The 16,707-nt window shown below is 36.8% G+C and overlaps 2 protein-coding genes across 4 annotated transcripts in view; one reads left to right on the top strand and one right to left on the bottom strand.

Moving 5' to 3' along the window:
* Positions 1-73: 73 nt before the first annotated feature.
* Positions 74-1,365, bottom strand: LOC119660566 (single-pass membrane and coiled-coil domain-containing protein 4 homolog). Of its 3 annotated transcripts, none has more exons than XM_038069213.1 (2): positions 1,165-1,365; positions 74-307 (listed from the first exon to the last, which is right to left on the bottom strand). In XM_038069213.1, exon 2 carries the CDS (start codon positions 304-306, stop codon positions 130-132), a length of 177 nt encoding a protein of 58 aa, XP_037925141.1. In that variant the 5' UTR covers position 307; positions 1,165-1,365; the 3' UTR covers positions 74-129. The 3 variants fall into 3 exon arrangements, with proteins under 3 accessions (XP_037925141.1, XP_037925140.1, XP_037925143.1); XM_038069212.1 differs by having other exon boundaries at positions 74-313; positions 1,165-1,353; XM_038069215.1 differs by lacking the exon at positions 1,165-1,365 and adding an exon at positions 371-1,144 and having other exon boundaries at positions 74-313.
* Positions 1,366-5,879: 4,514 nt separating this feature from the next.
* The window catches only part of LOC119658723 (protein couch potato), a 57,007-nt gene continuing 46,179 nt past the window's right edge, over positions 5,880-16,707 (top strand). The window contains exon 1 of the mRNA XM_038066377.1: positions 5,880-6,813. The gene's annotated coding sequence lies outside the window, so the exon portion shown is untranslated. The remainder of the gene's footprint in view (positions 6,814-16,707) is intronic.

The following is a 16,707-nucleotide window of genomic DNA, read 5'->3' as shown; positions in this document are numbered from 1 at the left end:
TGCATAATACTCGTATGTGAAATCCTCCCAGAATATTTACAACGGCATTTGAAACATTTTAAAAACACTAGACTGTGAGAGATAATTCCTTATTTATTGACTGATTGATATAACAGATTCGCCGGTTTTTTATAATTCAAATTTCGGTCTGGTTTTAACATAAACGTAAAGTATTACCATAAAAATTACTATTCCAATTGTTGGCAACACTATGCTTGTTAGTTGTTGATGAATTTTCAAATTTTCCTCCTTTCTTTCTTTTTTTTGCTTCCTAGTTTCCTTCACTTTACCTTTAAGTTGTCTCATCCTGTAACTAAAAAATGTAATATTAAAAATATATTTCTAATGAAATTTAAATCAATCCTTTTACTTAGAAGAAAACAGCTACGTACGATGTTTTAATCTACATTTAAATAGGCGTTATTAAGAATGATATATCTTTTTCCCACATTTAAAAGTCGCATGCAGTACATTGCCGATTTGATACTACTATGTAATAGCTTTGCTGCTTCATTTTCTGGTTTTTGTATACATCATTGCCTTAGGAACATTCCAGCCATAATATATCGCTTAATTATTAAAATATTCGTAGAAACATTAAGGGCGTTCCATAGGAACATAATATTATATAATATTCCGTAAGGCACCTTATATGATACCCCGAGTAATTACAAGCATTGAATTCTCGTCCATACGGAGATGTTTGCTTACACTCTTTGCTCTTGAAGTTTTTTATGAAGCTATTTCTTTGACTTCACAAACAAGCTATGTATGAGTTTATATGCACCCGTTTGTTTGCCTACACTACCATCATATGGGAGGTTGATCGCTTTTCATTAACTTTATTTTTAAATAGTATCTATCTTAATTATTAAAAATACAAAATTCAAACTAATTTAATTGCGCATGTAGACCCAGTAATATTTTCACAATTCAACTAATCGGGGAAGTTATGCCATGTGATCAAAACTAGAGCACCAGCTCAATATCAATTTGATGAGATGTCAAAAGGTTCTAAATGTACCCGGTATTTCACTTTCGTAATTGCAAATCTACACTAAAAACAATTTTTTTGGTAAAAACGCTAATTTCTTTGAACCTCAAACATTGTTCTACTCTTTTATTAATGAAATTTACGCACATTTGGCTATAGGTATTACGTACCTGAACAATCAAAGTAACTTACAAACCGAAGACGTGGCAGAAAAACTTGGAAATTTTATCAAGTGAAACGAGCACTTACTGGAGATATTCGAGCACTTTAATTATACTTTATTTTTGTATTTGTTTGTACAATACGTCAAATTAAGATCGCTTCATAGGAAAGAAAAATGTATAACAGTTAAGACTTGATCGGAGCTACTTATATCATACTTTACTAACTTTGCTCAGACTCTAGAGTAAAGCTTCGGGTGAGAGAGGCACTCTAGATAGATTCTTAAGCAGTCCACCGATTTGCAACCTGGTTGTCACACAAGTTGCAATTGACTTATAATAGACTATGATACTTAACTACCACTACGAACATTATTAAACTTTTAGTCTTTAAAGTATTAAGATCGTGTGATGGATGATTGTCGTTACCATACTAATGTTGCAAACTACAGGCAGTATAACGTGGTTGCAATCTAAGGGTTCACCCGCAACTACATATGACAATTTTGTGATAATCCTGCAGCCGTTGCTGCAAGTTGAGCAAGCTACCACAACCTGCTCATAGTTTTGCAATTTCGACTAAGTTGACAACCTTGTTGCCAACCAAATTACTAGTTTGTGGACTGCTTTATACTCAACAGTTCAAATGCACGAACTAACGTAGACGCTAATCCACGTTTAAGTGAAGTAAACTTAAAAGAAGATTAGTTCCAGAGTTATGAGTCACACAAACATATGTTTGAATATAGCAAATGGGATGTTTCAAAATTTCGAATACATTAGATTATTTCGTTTCCAGGTACTAGAACTTATGATCAAGTGCGATATTGTTATCTGAAGAACTTTGAATTGTGCGACTATTCCATTGGTACGTACATACTTAGCTAAAGAATCAACTGTGCACTATTTTTCCAAACTTGTTTATACGACGAGTTTGTTCTGAAGAGTACTATATTGAGAATATTCCACTTGCGCTAGTATCTGCCTTTATGAGAAGAGTGAAAGTTCACAATCAAAATAGATACAAACGGTCGAGTCACCCGAAGTTGGGTGCTTCAGGTATAACGGTTTTGTGTTCATCTTATGTGAGGTATCTCTACACACGGTTTTCCATTCGTACATAGCTAAAACTGTAAAATATTCCTTCATTAATTGCTAAAATCCAGATATACATATATATAAAAGACAAATATTGTCTACAAGTATTTAAATTAAATACCACTAGTATTATTATCTACGGAAAGAGCTGTCTACGTAACACAATGCATCACCAAGGCATGTGACGCGTCCATGCCTAGGAGGGCTCATTCCCCAGTAGAAGTCCCAACTACTGGTGGAATAGTGAACTGGCCAGCTTTCGTCCAGCCTGCCCCCGAGTCAGAAGAGCGGCTCAGAGGGCAGTAGGTAGAATCGATCAAGTTCAAAAAGAGTGCGCCTATAAAGAAGCTCGCAAAACCTTCAAGCTCGGCATGTAGCTTAGTAAGAGGAAATGCTTTAAGGAGCTCTGCTCAGAAGCGGACGTAAACCAGTGGGGAGTGCCTATATGATCGTAGTGGGACGATTCAGAAGCTGTTCATCGTGCCACGTGTCCTAACTTTTATATATATATATTTTATATATATAACTCTTCTAGGTAAACCAAGGACCAAATGGCCAAATCTGCAATCCATCAGACAGAAGGGTAAAATACGGCTCGGTGAGCGCCTGAAAAAGACGGAGTTGTCGGAAAATAGCGATCGGCAAAATTCGGATCGAAGATAGCGGAGTATATTATCTTGCGAACTACATAATTTCCAAATCAACTTAGTAAAGTTAAAACGGGCATGTTCGAATGTTAATTTAACAAAATAAATTTTCTACTACCATCAAAAAGTAATATGACTAACTATTTAGAAGCCCTTCCAAGATTCGTGCAACTATATTCGTTGGTTCATACGGAAGAGATTATTGAGATGGTGACCACAGGAACATACTAGCCGACTTGCTTTTCAAATACACCTTTGACAAAAATCATACCAATTTATTCATTTAAAATTCTTGAATAAAAACAGTAAGAGGAGATAGTGTGGTTAGTACTGCACTTGATGATTACTTTACTAGAGATACAGAATAAAAAGGCGGCCCTTAGGATTATCTGTGAGTTGGGCTTCAAGAGCATTACCTGCTTGCCGGAAAATGTGAGTAGACGGGATAGAAATTTGTGGTCTAGAAACCTGCAGCTGATATAATCGCTACGACCTGTTGCTATAAAAATGGTTTATGAATGGTTCCTGAAATATACACATGCTGCCTTCTTTTATGAACTTTGATTGAATTTTGTGAGAAGCTTCAAAGGTATCAGGGGCACTCAAAACGTTTTCTCCAACTTGAGTGACAATTCCGGCGATATAAAGTAGACATACTGAGACTAAACGAAATGAGAGGTAGGACTCTGGAAAGTATTTTTCTTCTTTTTGTTGCACTGTGCGTTTGCACTCTAGAACGCCTAGTGGTAGCAGACATCAATCCGAAGTCGGGCGGATGCTCAGATCTTTTCTCATGATTTAGGAACTGGTTTTTGACAGGATCTTAACTACGAGTTAAGTACCCACACTAAAGGGACTGGACTTGTGAATATATTAGCGAAGTTTATCCGTACACATCATAGATCTTCAACATCTAGTGGAATATATCTGAGGCCTATCTATCGAAATTCGCCTCACAAACGCGGAGTGGATAGCCGTTGGCTTATATCTTCAAAACACATGATTTACTGGATCGCCACCGGAAGGAAACCGGTCCTTGCCTAGTGTATCTCTTGTAACGTTGTGACATCAGCCTTATATTAGGATTAGCTGCTTGCTGCTTGGCAACTCCTTTTCCGTACGTTCCTTAAGAAAATTGTGCAAATCGTTAGTTCGTTTTTTGTTTCCGCGTTCGTCGTTATGTAGTTAGCAACATCCAACCCCCAACTTGTAGCACCAGTTTTTAAGCGCAGAAGATTCGTTTTCGTCCTCCTCTGTCCGCAGTTTTTTATTAATTAATTATAATAATTATTAGCGATCACTGCGTGGACTTGGAGGTAGGGTTTGGTAGTAGAGTTGTTAATGTTAGTTCAGCAGGCGTTGTTATGATGCTCCAATTCATGTTTCGCCCTATAATTTCTACTACCCTTCCGACCCATTGATAGATTATGTTAATCATTATTATAATTAATGAAATACTGATGCGAAAAAAGTGCGGCCAAAGGGTATTAAGAGAAATCTTAAACGCGGCAGCTAGGTGAAAATTCCTAGACATCAAGGTAATAAGCGAAAAGAGGCGATTTGAATTCTATTTACACAAAATAAACAAATACTCAAACAACGATCCCCTATATGATAAATCATGACTGTCCTACAAATAGCAGGATACAACGCCATGACTCATCGGATGATTACAACCGCAGTGAGCTAAACAAGTCGAAAAGCAGGAGCTAGACGCTTCCGGTATGAAAGGTGTTGTATTTTTCTTATATGACTTGTAAATTGAAATTGAATTCCAAATATTCTTTCATATATTTCAGCATTCTAAGAAATACATATTGAAGAAATAACCAATATACCCATCCATTTCTGTTCAAAAACGGATACATACATAAATGAGCGCACCTAAATCGAAAGGATTTAAACATTTCTGCTTTACTTGTGCGAAAAAGCGAATATCGCTCGCATTGGGAATAACCATACATATATTTTCATCTAACCACCAGCTTCGTATGGATAGATGGAGGGCCGTAGAGACAAAATCTAGGACCTGGGTGAAAATTATTCCGAAAAGGGGGCCCAGGGTGAAAGTTATACGAGTCTGGGGTAAAAATTGTGCGGGCCCCCATAATATCCCTTTTTTCCATTGAAATTTTTACCACGGGCCCGAGAGGAATTCCTCTCGAAAAATTGCGAATGATAGCTAAAAAAGTATGTAAAAATAAATTTTTTTTATAAATCTGTATGGGTTCTTAAAATCTCAGACACTTTACTGTGCCGCTGATATATATGACTGCACATATAGAATATATTCAATGTAGGCATTCTAATCATCAACCTCAGAGGGCAATAATTTCACATGACCATAATCTGAAAAGAAAATGTACACCCCTTTCACATGTATTGAACCCCCCTTAAATTCAACACAAATTCTTCTTATTGTATGTGAAGGGATTCATAGAATACAAATTCTTACCAAATTTATTTGCGTTTGTGACAGACAGGCAGACATTGAGTTGATTTTACTAAGGTTTTGTTTTAACCAAAACTTTTCGTCGGCCATCAAATTGATGCGTACTCAGGACCTCTGCAATCCTCAAATTTAAAAAGAAGTAGAATACATACTAGACCTACTACAAAAAAATGCCTGAATTTTCTGACACATAAAGTTTGATATTTTCTTCCATTACGCCAAGTTATAAATAGAATATTAGGAATTGTCCGATGCAAAATTTAAATATGTATCAATTTAACGGTTGTGTTGTGAAATTCATCAATATTATCCTAGACATTCACTGACGTTGCTTCTTCATAGTTTCCAAAAAGCATTTATTGTATAAAAGCTCTGCTCCATGACGCATGCGGTTATAATGGGAAAAGTAACAGGAGGCCTACTAACAAATATAGGTGGGGTTGGAAATGTGAAAAGTTTTTATCGCAGCCTGGAAGTACATTTGTGGAAGGTTTAGCTGTAAGACTGGAAGAGGACATATTTTTCTGGAATCTACCCATTCGTTTTTCACAAGATTCGAAGTTTTAGGCTCTATTATTCCGCTACCGTGTGCTAGCCTCGATTTTCAATTTTTTTAATATTTGATCCGCCTGCATAAATCGAAGCATATCAATCTTGTGATAATTTTTAACAAGAGTATTTTATAATAAAAGGATTTTAACAGTTTTTAAAACATAATTACTAGTTTAGAGAAAACTCAAACATATCAATAAATGAACGGGACTGAATATTTTTCCTTTTACTTTTTTTTCAACTGCATAAACGTACGTTAATATGAAGTGGAAAGCTCTGCGGTGCATTGAATATTATTAAGTGAATTTTTGCAAATAATGGTATAGATTTTTCAACACAAATATTTAATAAACTGAATTACAGGGGGTTGTGGAGTTGAAAAGGGTATTAGTTGCTCTACTCATACTTTTTGCTTTATTTCGGAGTGTACGTGAATCTGTGTTAGTAAGTGAATGTACTATGTTGTGTTTACTAATGATATACACACATTGAAAGGACAAATTAGAAAACATTGAATAGACAATTGCTTGAGAAACGGCGTAATAAAACACCGGAAACTTAATTTAGATTGGATACTCAATTCAGATTAGAGATTACCGGCTATGGACAATATCAATCAAATAAAAGTGTTATTGATTACAACATGTAACATGTCACATTGCTAAATCAGGTGTGGCGTTCGTATGACTTTATGCTGAATATACTGGCGCATAGGAGGACATCACACTTTGTACAGATTGGTTGGCTGCTGATTTGTAAATCACACTCTGAGTGGCAACAGCTAGAAGCTCATGTAACAATGTGATGTACAGAGGGTATAAACAAAGTGGTAGTTAAATTTAGGATCCACGTATACAAGTTAAAAGTCCAAATGCAGGCGGATTAAGCTAATATGGAATCGATTTGAATGTAAGTTGAGTTTGACCTATTTTTATCTAAGCATAAAAACAAAACCTCATTAAAATCGGTTTTGTGACTGTCTGTTAAACCCGCTTTCCCTGGAAATGGCTACCCCTATTGAGATGAAATGTGAATCAGTGTTATCGGAAGCGGAAAGATTATGGTATCAAAAAATGTAACGAAAAGGTATTAAATGGTGCTTTTATATGAGCGTACTTAGTTTCAAGCAAAAAGAAAAGATTTTCACCTACGTGGTCGTTGTATTTTGTGCCACGCTATGTGACTGCCAATAATTTTCGTACACTGTGAAAAATGGCTCCCGGAGAGGAAGTTGAAGAACGCACATCTAAACATATATAAGACGATAAAAATACAAGAGCAAAACATTTAAGTAATACAAATCACACACAGAAGCCAAAGAAAAAAAAATATAACCGAGGGTAACAAAAGTATTGGTACAACAAGAATAAATCGGGAGTGACAGACAGCACACAAAACCTTAAAATGAATGGATTCGAATTAAAAACCAAGCAAATTCGGAACTTCCATTTCAATTTTAATGTTATGTATGCAAGTTTGGTTGTAAGGCAAGGATGTATCGTAGGGTAAATTTCACTCCGTTCGCTTCTACAATATCTTCCGGAAATATTTTTTTAAGAAGATGCGTTGTTAATGAACCTGGAGTTCGAACAAATGCTACAGATGCTCAGCCAGGTTACAGTTTATCGATAGAGGAGGCATATGGAGTCGGCGTGAGCATTAAACAATAACTAGTCTCGTGCTATGAAGGAAGTTTACTTGAGTTTGTTGCCCTAAATGATTCTTCTATGCCTAAAGTGGCGTTTTGTAACAAATTAAAATACAGCACGTTGAAGTGTATCTATATGTCTATTCATTCTGGTCACCTTGAAGCCCAAATTAACTAATTCCTACCACCACGCTTGACGATTGCATTTATGTCGCAATTTTGAACCCCCTTTTTTTCTTACCTAAAAATATACTGCCGTCTACTAAACCCAAATCTTTTTATTTTATATATATTTTGTCAAACCAATGATTGGGCAACTATGAAACTATGTTACCCACAATATTATGCTTTAAAGTAAACTTGTCCAGCCGTGGATGTTGCGACCTCTTCCTCCAATATCGTTACGCTTTTGAACGGGCTTTTCTGTGAATCACGACTGACTGCCAACTACGAAATTCCAGCTTCCGTAGGGTTTTTTTTTTTACTTTATATATGACTTAGTGGGTTATTTTAAATTTCATTCACCAACTACGACTACATTCACCGGAACCTCTACTTTCTTTTCGTACGGAAATTTTGCCCTATTTCACGAAGTGACGACAGGCAGCGTAACATTATCAATTCAATTTTTGGGTCTGATGAATTTCAAAAGATACTAAATTTGCCATTTATTGCATGCGAAGTTATTCTCAGAAATTTTTAAATGGAGAATTTGTTTTTACAAATTCTTGTTTTTACAAATTCTTCATATAAAAATTTCTGAGAATAACTGATGAACTGAGAATAACATGATGATTTGAAATAATAAAAAACTTCTTTTTTCTTATTCGCTAGTGTTGATATTTTAATATATGGGTAGCCCTTTTTAAACTTAACAAAAAATCTCCCATAAATTGTGAACTCTCAATTAGCAATTCTGAGCCCTCAAAATGCTGAAACAGTATATTGCAAACTTCTAACAACTATCTAAGATAGCCAAGAAAGCTACATAGTTGCTACATAGTGCTCCGGTATGTTCCTGCATTGAATTTGTATTGGAACCCAAGGCAAAAACATATGTGAAACTTCATGCATTAAAGGACAACCGAGAATGAGGAATATAGTAGGGCAAATAAGGAACATATATTTTTAAAATTGGAGTAAAAAAATATTAAATATTATATATAAATTTCAAAACAAAATAAATTCTTACACATTAAGGAGAAAGAAGTTTTCAGGCGTGAGACTATTTAAAAGGAAGGTAAAATTAAGATTACATTGTTCTTACGGAGAACACGCAAACCACCTTCATGATTAATGATCTCCTTTAACTTCAACGCAAGTTATTAACGTTTCCAAATACATGGGGAAATTATTCAAATTCCATTATGTTATTTCATTTCGTGGCTAAAAGGAAAAGTCAATTATAGAATAGGCAACTCTTTTATGATATATGTCAAAGAATTCAATTATTCTTGAAAAGTTTGTTCCATTGGAAATCGGGCAAATAAATAGTTAGGTAACAGTTACAGTGTTACAGTGCTTACAACAAATATGTGCCTTAGTACAGTTCTAAATACACTTCTAGTGACTAAGTTCACTATATTGAGATTCGTGCGAAATTTGTAGAAGGCTATGTAAATGTATGTATGTTGCCCTTAATGGAAGTGTTACTTTCGTTGATTTAAGTAACAATAAAGGACATTAAACTTAATAGGCACAGGAATATGCCATGCGAATTTCGACTAGATTTCTCATTCCTCTTAAATCAAGAAATTTTGAACAAGCTTAGAATTGCATGCATTTGTATATCCGCGTTTATCACACCAAATAAGCTGCGGCTGTTCAGTACCTGTTAGTGACAAGCCATTCACTGATATCTATTGCCTTGGAAGTTAGTGTTCTGAAAAAGGAAGGTGAATTCCTATTGATTTTGGCTTTTAATAGTAATACTACAATATATTTCGTGAAGGAAGTATGAGTGCATACCGTTGCTACGAAACATCCGACTTACTATGTAATGGGGTAAAATATATTATTCCATCCTTGAATTTATAAGGTTCATACACGCTTCTCAGTTGCCGTCCCGTCAAGAACACGCTTTTCTTTTGTATTGTCTCCAACTAATGCTATGGAAACCCGAAAACGAGAATAGTTTAGTCACTGTTTTTGTCGTCACTAAGCGACAGCTCCATTAATTAATAAAGCAGCTAGGTTATGGTAGCGGCTATATAAAGTACAACAAAGTACATATACTCCACTTCTCAACCTATGTAGATGCATGACCACGTTACTAATGCTACCAGTCGTTTCGTCTTTTGGATTTAGTAGTGTTTATGAGTATGAAAATACACAACTACCTACGTACATGCGCGTATATGCAATAATGTGGACAAATGATATTGGTCTGTTGCCTGCGTAGATATATAGAATATGATTAAAAATGTCGTACCACTATTTGCCAGGATCTATCCTTCTACTAAAATTCTAAAGTTTCAAATTTTTATTAACTTCTTCCACTCTGCAAACGAATCTTGCTTTCCTGGAAAAAATGCAATGGTGGGAAATGTGTAAAATTAAATAAGCGCTCTAGTTTTATTTAAAAAGTGTTATCTTCATTAATGGAAATGCGCATCTACCTGAAATGTAAATATAGCACCCTTGAGCTATATGCAATAAAATGTAATTTCTTTCCATCAATTGTATTGTTCATTGTCGATTTCTGTGGGAAAAGGGTGTACGACTAGATACGCAAAAATCGTACGGTTTGTGAAAGTGATCATTATTGAATTAGTAAGACTAAAAGTTTATTTTAATATTCACCCCATTACGTCAACAAACTTTTAATATTGCAACTTGAACAATAAAGAAGTTTGTTGTTATATAAAACTATCCTCTGAAAAGTATGTATATGGTGTTGGCTGAAATATCGACTAAAATAAATTGCTTCAAGACGAGATATTGAAAGCTGTTAAAATTCCCACAGAGTAGCCGTAGGAATCTTGCTCTAGTTCTCCAAGATGTAAGGGGTTATATACAGTTGTGATGGCCGGAAAAGTTGAAAATATTTTTCTACATATTCTTCACGTACATTATCCCAAGAATATTATCATTAAATTTCATAACGATCGGAGCATTAGGTCCGAAGTTATAGTTACTTCGCTGCTTCGTCGTAAGTCTGCATAAATTTTCAAACTTCGCCGTATATACTGCTTATAGTTGCAGTCGCAAGAAAAGCTAAAATGATTTGTTGACAGTATCAAATCGAAGTTTTGAAGTCAGTGAAAATAATACTATATGGCACTGAAATTACCTTGCAACACTTACGTGTTGAAGAGGTTCCAGGAACCGCCTTCCCCCTTCCACTTCTCTCATCAGTTCGCCCGGATGTTATACGTCAAAGAGGGTCTGTACTGATTTCAATCTGGAGGTCATGTAAGTTAAATCGGGTTTTCTAAGAGAGTCCAACTTGGCCGACTCATCCCTTTTAAGGACTCTGTACAGCCTTGAAGTCTCTCTTTCGCTTTCATGTTCCTCACAGTACGCTCTAAAGGAGCGTCGTTTCGAACATCTAACGGGCCTTTCATATTCACGCTGTGAGTTCCGGAAGTTTAACCAGCGTTCATTTTTATTGCTCAGTCGCCTAGGGAGCTGCACATTATTGCCAAGAAGTGCATTAAATATTACCCAATACATTTTCCTAGGGTCCCATCTTTGTATTACAGACTGTTCGCCCGCAATAGTCAGATTGAATTCTAGGTATCGGTGATCTGACAGTGAGACTTCGTCTAGCACCCGCCAGTCTGTAATGAACTCTAGCACACCATTGTTTGCAGTCATGAGACCACCTGAAGTGATGAAGTCAAATAGGTTCTCTCCTTTGGGGTTGCATTTGCTACTGGTCCAACAAATATATTGAGTGTTCGCAACGCAATCTATTAAGAGTTCGAGACAACATGATTATGCACACGCTGCCAGATCTCTTAATTCTTGTGCCGATGGAGGACAAACGTAATTGTCGAGTAAATATGATAAACAGAGGCAACTATGATGTTTTTCCTCTCGCCATTAATGTGGTATTGTATAGTTAGGACCTGGGAACAGAACTGTCTAAGCATGGTTGGCTCCAACCATCTTGATATCAGGGCACAAGCTCTCGGTCTTATGGCTCTTTAATCGTAAAATATCCTGGCTCTCTTTTACTGATTCAATGCCACAGATTCTATTAAATCGAGCCCATCGCTCTTGCACCAGAATAATGTAGGGGTTGTCTTGCATTTTTGTCAGCCCCGCTATCAGTAGATAGGAGGAAACTTTGGCACGCTATAGGTTAATTTGACCAATCTTTACGTTTTTCGACATAAATTTAGTTTAATGTGCAATAGAAAACAGTTAGAAGCGTATGCCATGGTCGGCATATGACCGGGTTTCCCTTACACCAAGTCCCCTCGCGTTTGAATTTTCTGAGAATATTCACAATTGGAGGTACAGCAGTTCTTATGTCCGCATCCATGAAAGGTCTCATCTCATCCCGCAGAGCATTCGTCTGTTTTCCACTTAACACCGTCACTGAGTTGCTTTGTCCGGTTTGCACAAATCCGATCAAACAAACTGGCATCAAGTCAGTTTCGTTCATGTCTCTAAGTTCCCTGTCTTCCGCCTATTCCGTAAATACAGCGGGAGAAGTTACCCGCATGTAGGATTTCCTCTGTAGTCCCTTCGCCAGTGCGGGCCCCCATACGGGGGTTTTGCCAGTGTATGCACTGTATTCTGGTAGACAAGATTCGGCCTGTACTCTACCCTCCTACCCTTCCTCTTCCGCTTACGGGTAGATTTGGATTGTAGTAACGCAGACGGGCCAGCCGCAGTCGGATTTCCAGTTGCTCCCAAGCTGAGAGTTGCACTACTTTCCTCTTTAGCTGTCTTCGCCGCAGGCACTAGATCCAAGTTTTCCATTGAGTCGGAATGCATGCCTTCGACAGATTTCTCCGTAGGGGACATGCGTTTGGTGATGCCTCCAAAATCCGCGCTTCGGTCGCGACCTGATTGCTCATGATCGCGGGTTGATTCGAAGTCCGTGGCTTCTTACCAGTTGGAGAGTTAAACTCCTTAGCTTCCTTATTCATGTTTTTGGACAACCTTAGTGTAGTAGTAAACTACTAGAGGCTCCACCACCACGACAAGGTGGTGCCCGAGAGGGAGATGGATATACTAGAAACTACTTTGGCCAAGAAAACCGTCGTGCACCCACATTTTCTTACATAAGGAATACACAAAGCCTTTCATACCTGAAGCATTACAAATGTAGAACACTTAATCATTCAACAGTGCGATCGGCCCTGAGCTTCGTAATCTCAATTTCGTTCTCCGGTTTCGATCCGCGATCATGGCCATAACAGTTAGGGAATAGGTGTAAGGCCCCGGACAGGGTCGTAGAGTGAAAATCCGGACCCAAAGATAAAGTAATGCGATCCCCTATGAAATAACAAATTCAATTTAATTTCTAATATTGATAAAGTTTTCATTTCCCCTCAAGAAAACTCCAGGTCTGGGAAATCGCGATATTTCACAGCAATTCAATCATAAAAGTTACTTTTGCAAAATTAAATTTCCCAAACTGCTTATTTCAAACAGATTTTCCCATGCCAAGGCAAAGAATCCTACGCATAGCTTCTTCATTTCAACCTTCGTGTTTGAGAGAAAGAAAGAATCCTTGGAAGGCATTTTACACACACCTGATCTGTACCCTCACGGAGTCACTTAACTGCCTAACAGGCGTGCGCAACATGTGCAAAGACTATTTGAGACAGGTGTTCTAACTGTTGCAGCCAGAAACGAATATTTTTCTCCCGTAAATTGCCCAGAGCAGTGAAATGATTCGAAAACACCATCCGATCAAAGTGTGTGCCTTGCCCAGTCTCTTCTCTCAGCCATTGTTATGTACATATGCATGTATGAGGAATTTAACGAGACTGCTGAAGCTACTTTTCTAATTTTTTGTATTCCACGCATTTTTAAAACGTTCATAAAACGATATTAGCAATAGCTTCACACCATATCTATGAATGATTAGCCTAAGGTCATCCCGTTGGCGTCCCATCATAAAGAAGTCTTGATATATGGTCGCTTTAACTTCCCACTCTGGAGCGCGTAATATTGAAGTCTTCAATTGAGTCGCTTGACCCCAAGTTCAAGTAATGTGTTGTCCGTAAAAAATCCCTCTGATGACTCAGCCACTTCTGCGGAAATTTAATAACTGGAAAGAAAATACTATAGACCTGTGAAAAAACTGGCTTACTTTTTCTAGTGGATTTATTTGAACACATATGCAAATTTACCTACAAATATACTGGGGTGGGCATATGGAGAAACCTTAATATAATGAAACATTAATGTATTATAGCTGAAAATTAAAATACTACCGGAATCGTAAAACACATATTTTACATTAGCATCTCTATGATTGTGATTCTCAATTATTGTATTTTGGAGAGTGTTTGTGTGAAAAATGTAAAATATGTTCATAAATTGCACGATATATACCGTACGACTCTCTATTAATCAAATTATAGTTTGGTATATTCGCGCATACTGAAAATAATAAACAAACATTTAATCAGATGCGATACAAGAAATACATTATTCGCTTCAGTTTCTAGTCGTGACGAACATGCAGATGTATATATACACTTGGCAGAAAAACTCTGCATTCACTCCATGTCATTTAGTTTTCAATATTAAACAAGTCGGGAAACCGGAAGCTTGATGCTTCAGGCATGAAAGATTTTGCGTATTTCTTATTGAACATTTGAGTGCACATTTGTCCCATCAGTACCTAGCACAAAATATATGCATATACTATGTGAGAAAATGCTCTTTCTATCATGTACTGACATTCATGGTCTTGAATTTGCACAGAATCGACAGCTTTGACCCATTATAACTTTAATAGTGCGATTTACACCAAATTTGGCAGAATCATGCTCATGGTCATGTTATAGGCTAAATTGCTGTATGATTCTAGGATGAACTTAAATTATAGTAATATACTATTATTAACTTTAGGCTGGGCAACATATAGTGGCAGCCTCTCGATTTTTTTCAGATTTTTCAGTTGGATATTTTCTGAGAGTCCTCCGCACTGCTCAACTTCCCAACAAATGTCCAAACTAAGACCAGCTTAGGAAGTAACCGAGACCTTTCATGACTATATTTGGTGAAAAAAAATTTGCAACCTCGTTTTCCATGTTCCAACAAATTTGATATCAATCGCTATAGCCGTGTCCAAGAAACATGCGTGCGGCACTCAATGTTTCCGGACTTGCGAATTTATTAGGAAAGCTTATCTGTACATATCATAGGCCTTAACATCTAGCAGCATCGAAGTGTGGTTTAGTGCCTATCATGTATATGGATAAGCAAAATGGATCGGCAGGAAGTGCTAACGAACGGACCCATCCCAAGCAAAACACCCTGCCTAAATGTTTGCGTTACGAATGTTTGTTGATGGTTGGCAAGTGTATGGCCGCGTCAGATCGCCAACAAGTGCTTGCAACCATGCCACACGCTTGGGCTTGTGACTTCAAAAAACCGACACTCAATCGGATCGGCGCCAAGTGCTAGTGAACGGACTCATATCAAGCAAAACACCATGTCCACACGTTTGCGCTACGACTGTTTGTTGATGCTTGGCAAGTGTGTGGACGAGCCAGATCGTCAGCAAACGCTAGCAACCTCACCAAACATCCTGTCCACACGCTTGTGCCTAAGATTTTTTTCTTCTGGACGGCGTTTTACATTGCCTTTAGAAACTGTATGCCACTCACCGTATATGGTCAATAGAGGAAAAGTGCGGCCATCTCGGGAAGTCCTAGGGGGAGCTGAAGCACATTTCATTGTTTACTTGAATTTCCGTTATTGCCCCTAAGTGCTTCCAATTGCCATTTATCAGTATATGTATTTAATCTGTGTAATACTAAATTTATGCAGCAACTTTTAAAATTTTATCAATTAGATGATAAAGGTGACTTTAAAGAGAGAGACTCTGTGACTTTGGCGAAAACTCAACTTTGTGAAATGCATTAAAATTATTCAAATAGTTTGTTGAAGACTTATCAATTTTGGAATTGTTTTATTAGCTACAAGTAATTAGATTCTCAGATCTAGAATGTTGAACAATTTTATTTCACCATCAAAAGCTCCCACTGCAATCATATTTGCAACAACTGCATAAAAATCTCAATATACTTTATAAAACTAAATGTTAACGTTCTAATTCTAATTATCTTTTCTCAAATCAAATACATATTATAGAATAGGTATGTATTGTACAACATTGTATATTTTCTGCAGTTCGCATTACTTTATTTGCAACACAGATGCTTCAGCTTCATATGTACCAAGTTTATAGTGGACTGAATTCACCTATATGCAAAACTGCAGGAAACCAGTTTTGTACCCCTACCAGGGAATAGTTTGTTTTCATCTTCGCATTTAATGTGACTGTTTATGCAATATACATACGCGATGATCACGTTGTGCTTCCTTCAATGTGCTCTAGATGTCAAAGAATGCAGCGCCAATGACTATGTATGATTACTTGCAAACATATTACAAGTCAATTTCTTGATTATGGGTATAAATTTCATTGTAGTTTCCAAAAAAGCTTATTATTGTTACTCCTCTATAACATAAATCTATTGTATAACAAATATAAAACAGTAAGCTTGGTTCTGTGTAAGACTACGATTACACAATTAAGCGAAATGTTCTCATTTATCTAATAACTATATTGTACTTACATTGTCAGGTTTTGAAGTTTCATTAAGAAAGCCTGGTTTGTGTTGTTTCACTGGCAAGATCAATTTGACATCGCTGACTGAACCGTTCACTGTATTCGTGGGTGTTCACGGTCAAACGTACCAAATTTCATGTCGATAGGTGTAACAATTTATTTAATTTATAAAAAGTGAAAGACCAACAAACGAGAAAAAAAAACTTTTTCCGCAAACGTTTAAAAAATTTTTTCCTGATTACACCACATAAAACAACCCTAAAGTGAAGGTAATGCTATAAGGCTATACCGAGGGTGAATAGTAAACTCGATGACGCATAATATCAATTTCGGAAAATTGGCTCTCCTGGAAAATCGTGTTTTTGATACTTGAAGTACACTT

The sequence above is a fragment of the Hermetia illucens genome, chromosome 6, assembly GCF_905115235.1.
Source record: "Hermetia illucens chromosome 6, iHerIll2.2.curated.20191125, whole genome shotgun sequence".
NCBI classification, from domain to species: domain Eukaryota; kingdom Metazoa; phylum Arthropoda; class Insecta; order Diptera; family Stratiomyidae; genus Hermetia; species Hermetia illucens.
This window is presented reverse-complemented; position numbering and strand designations above follow the sequence as displayed.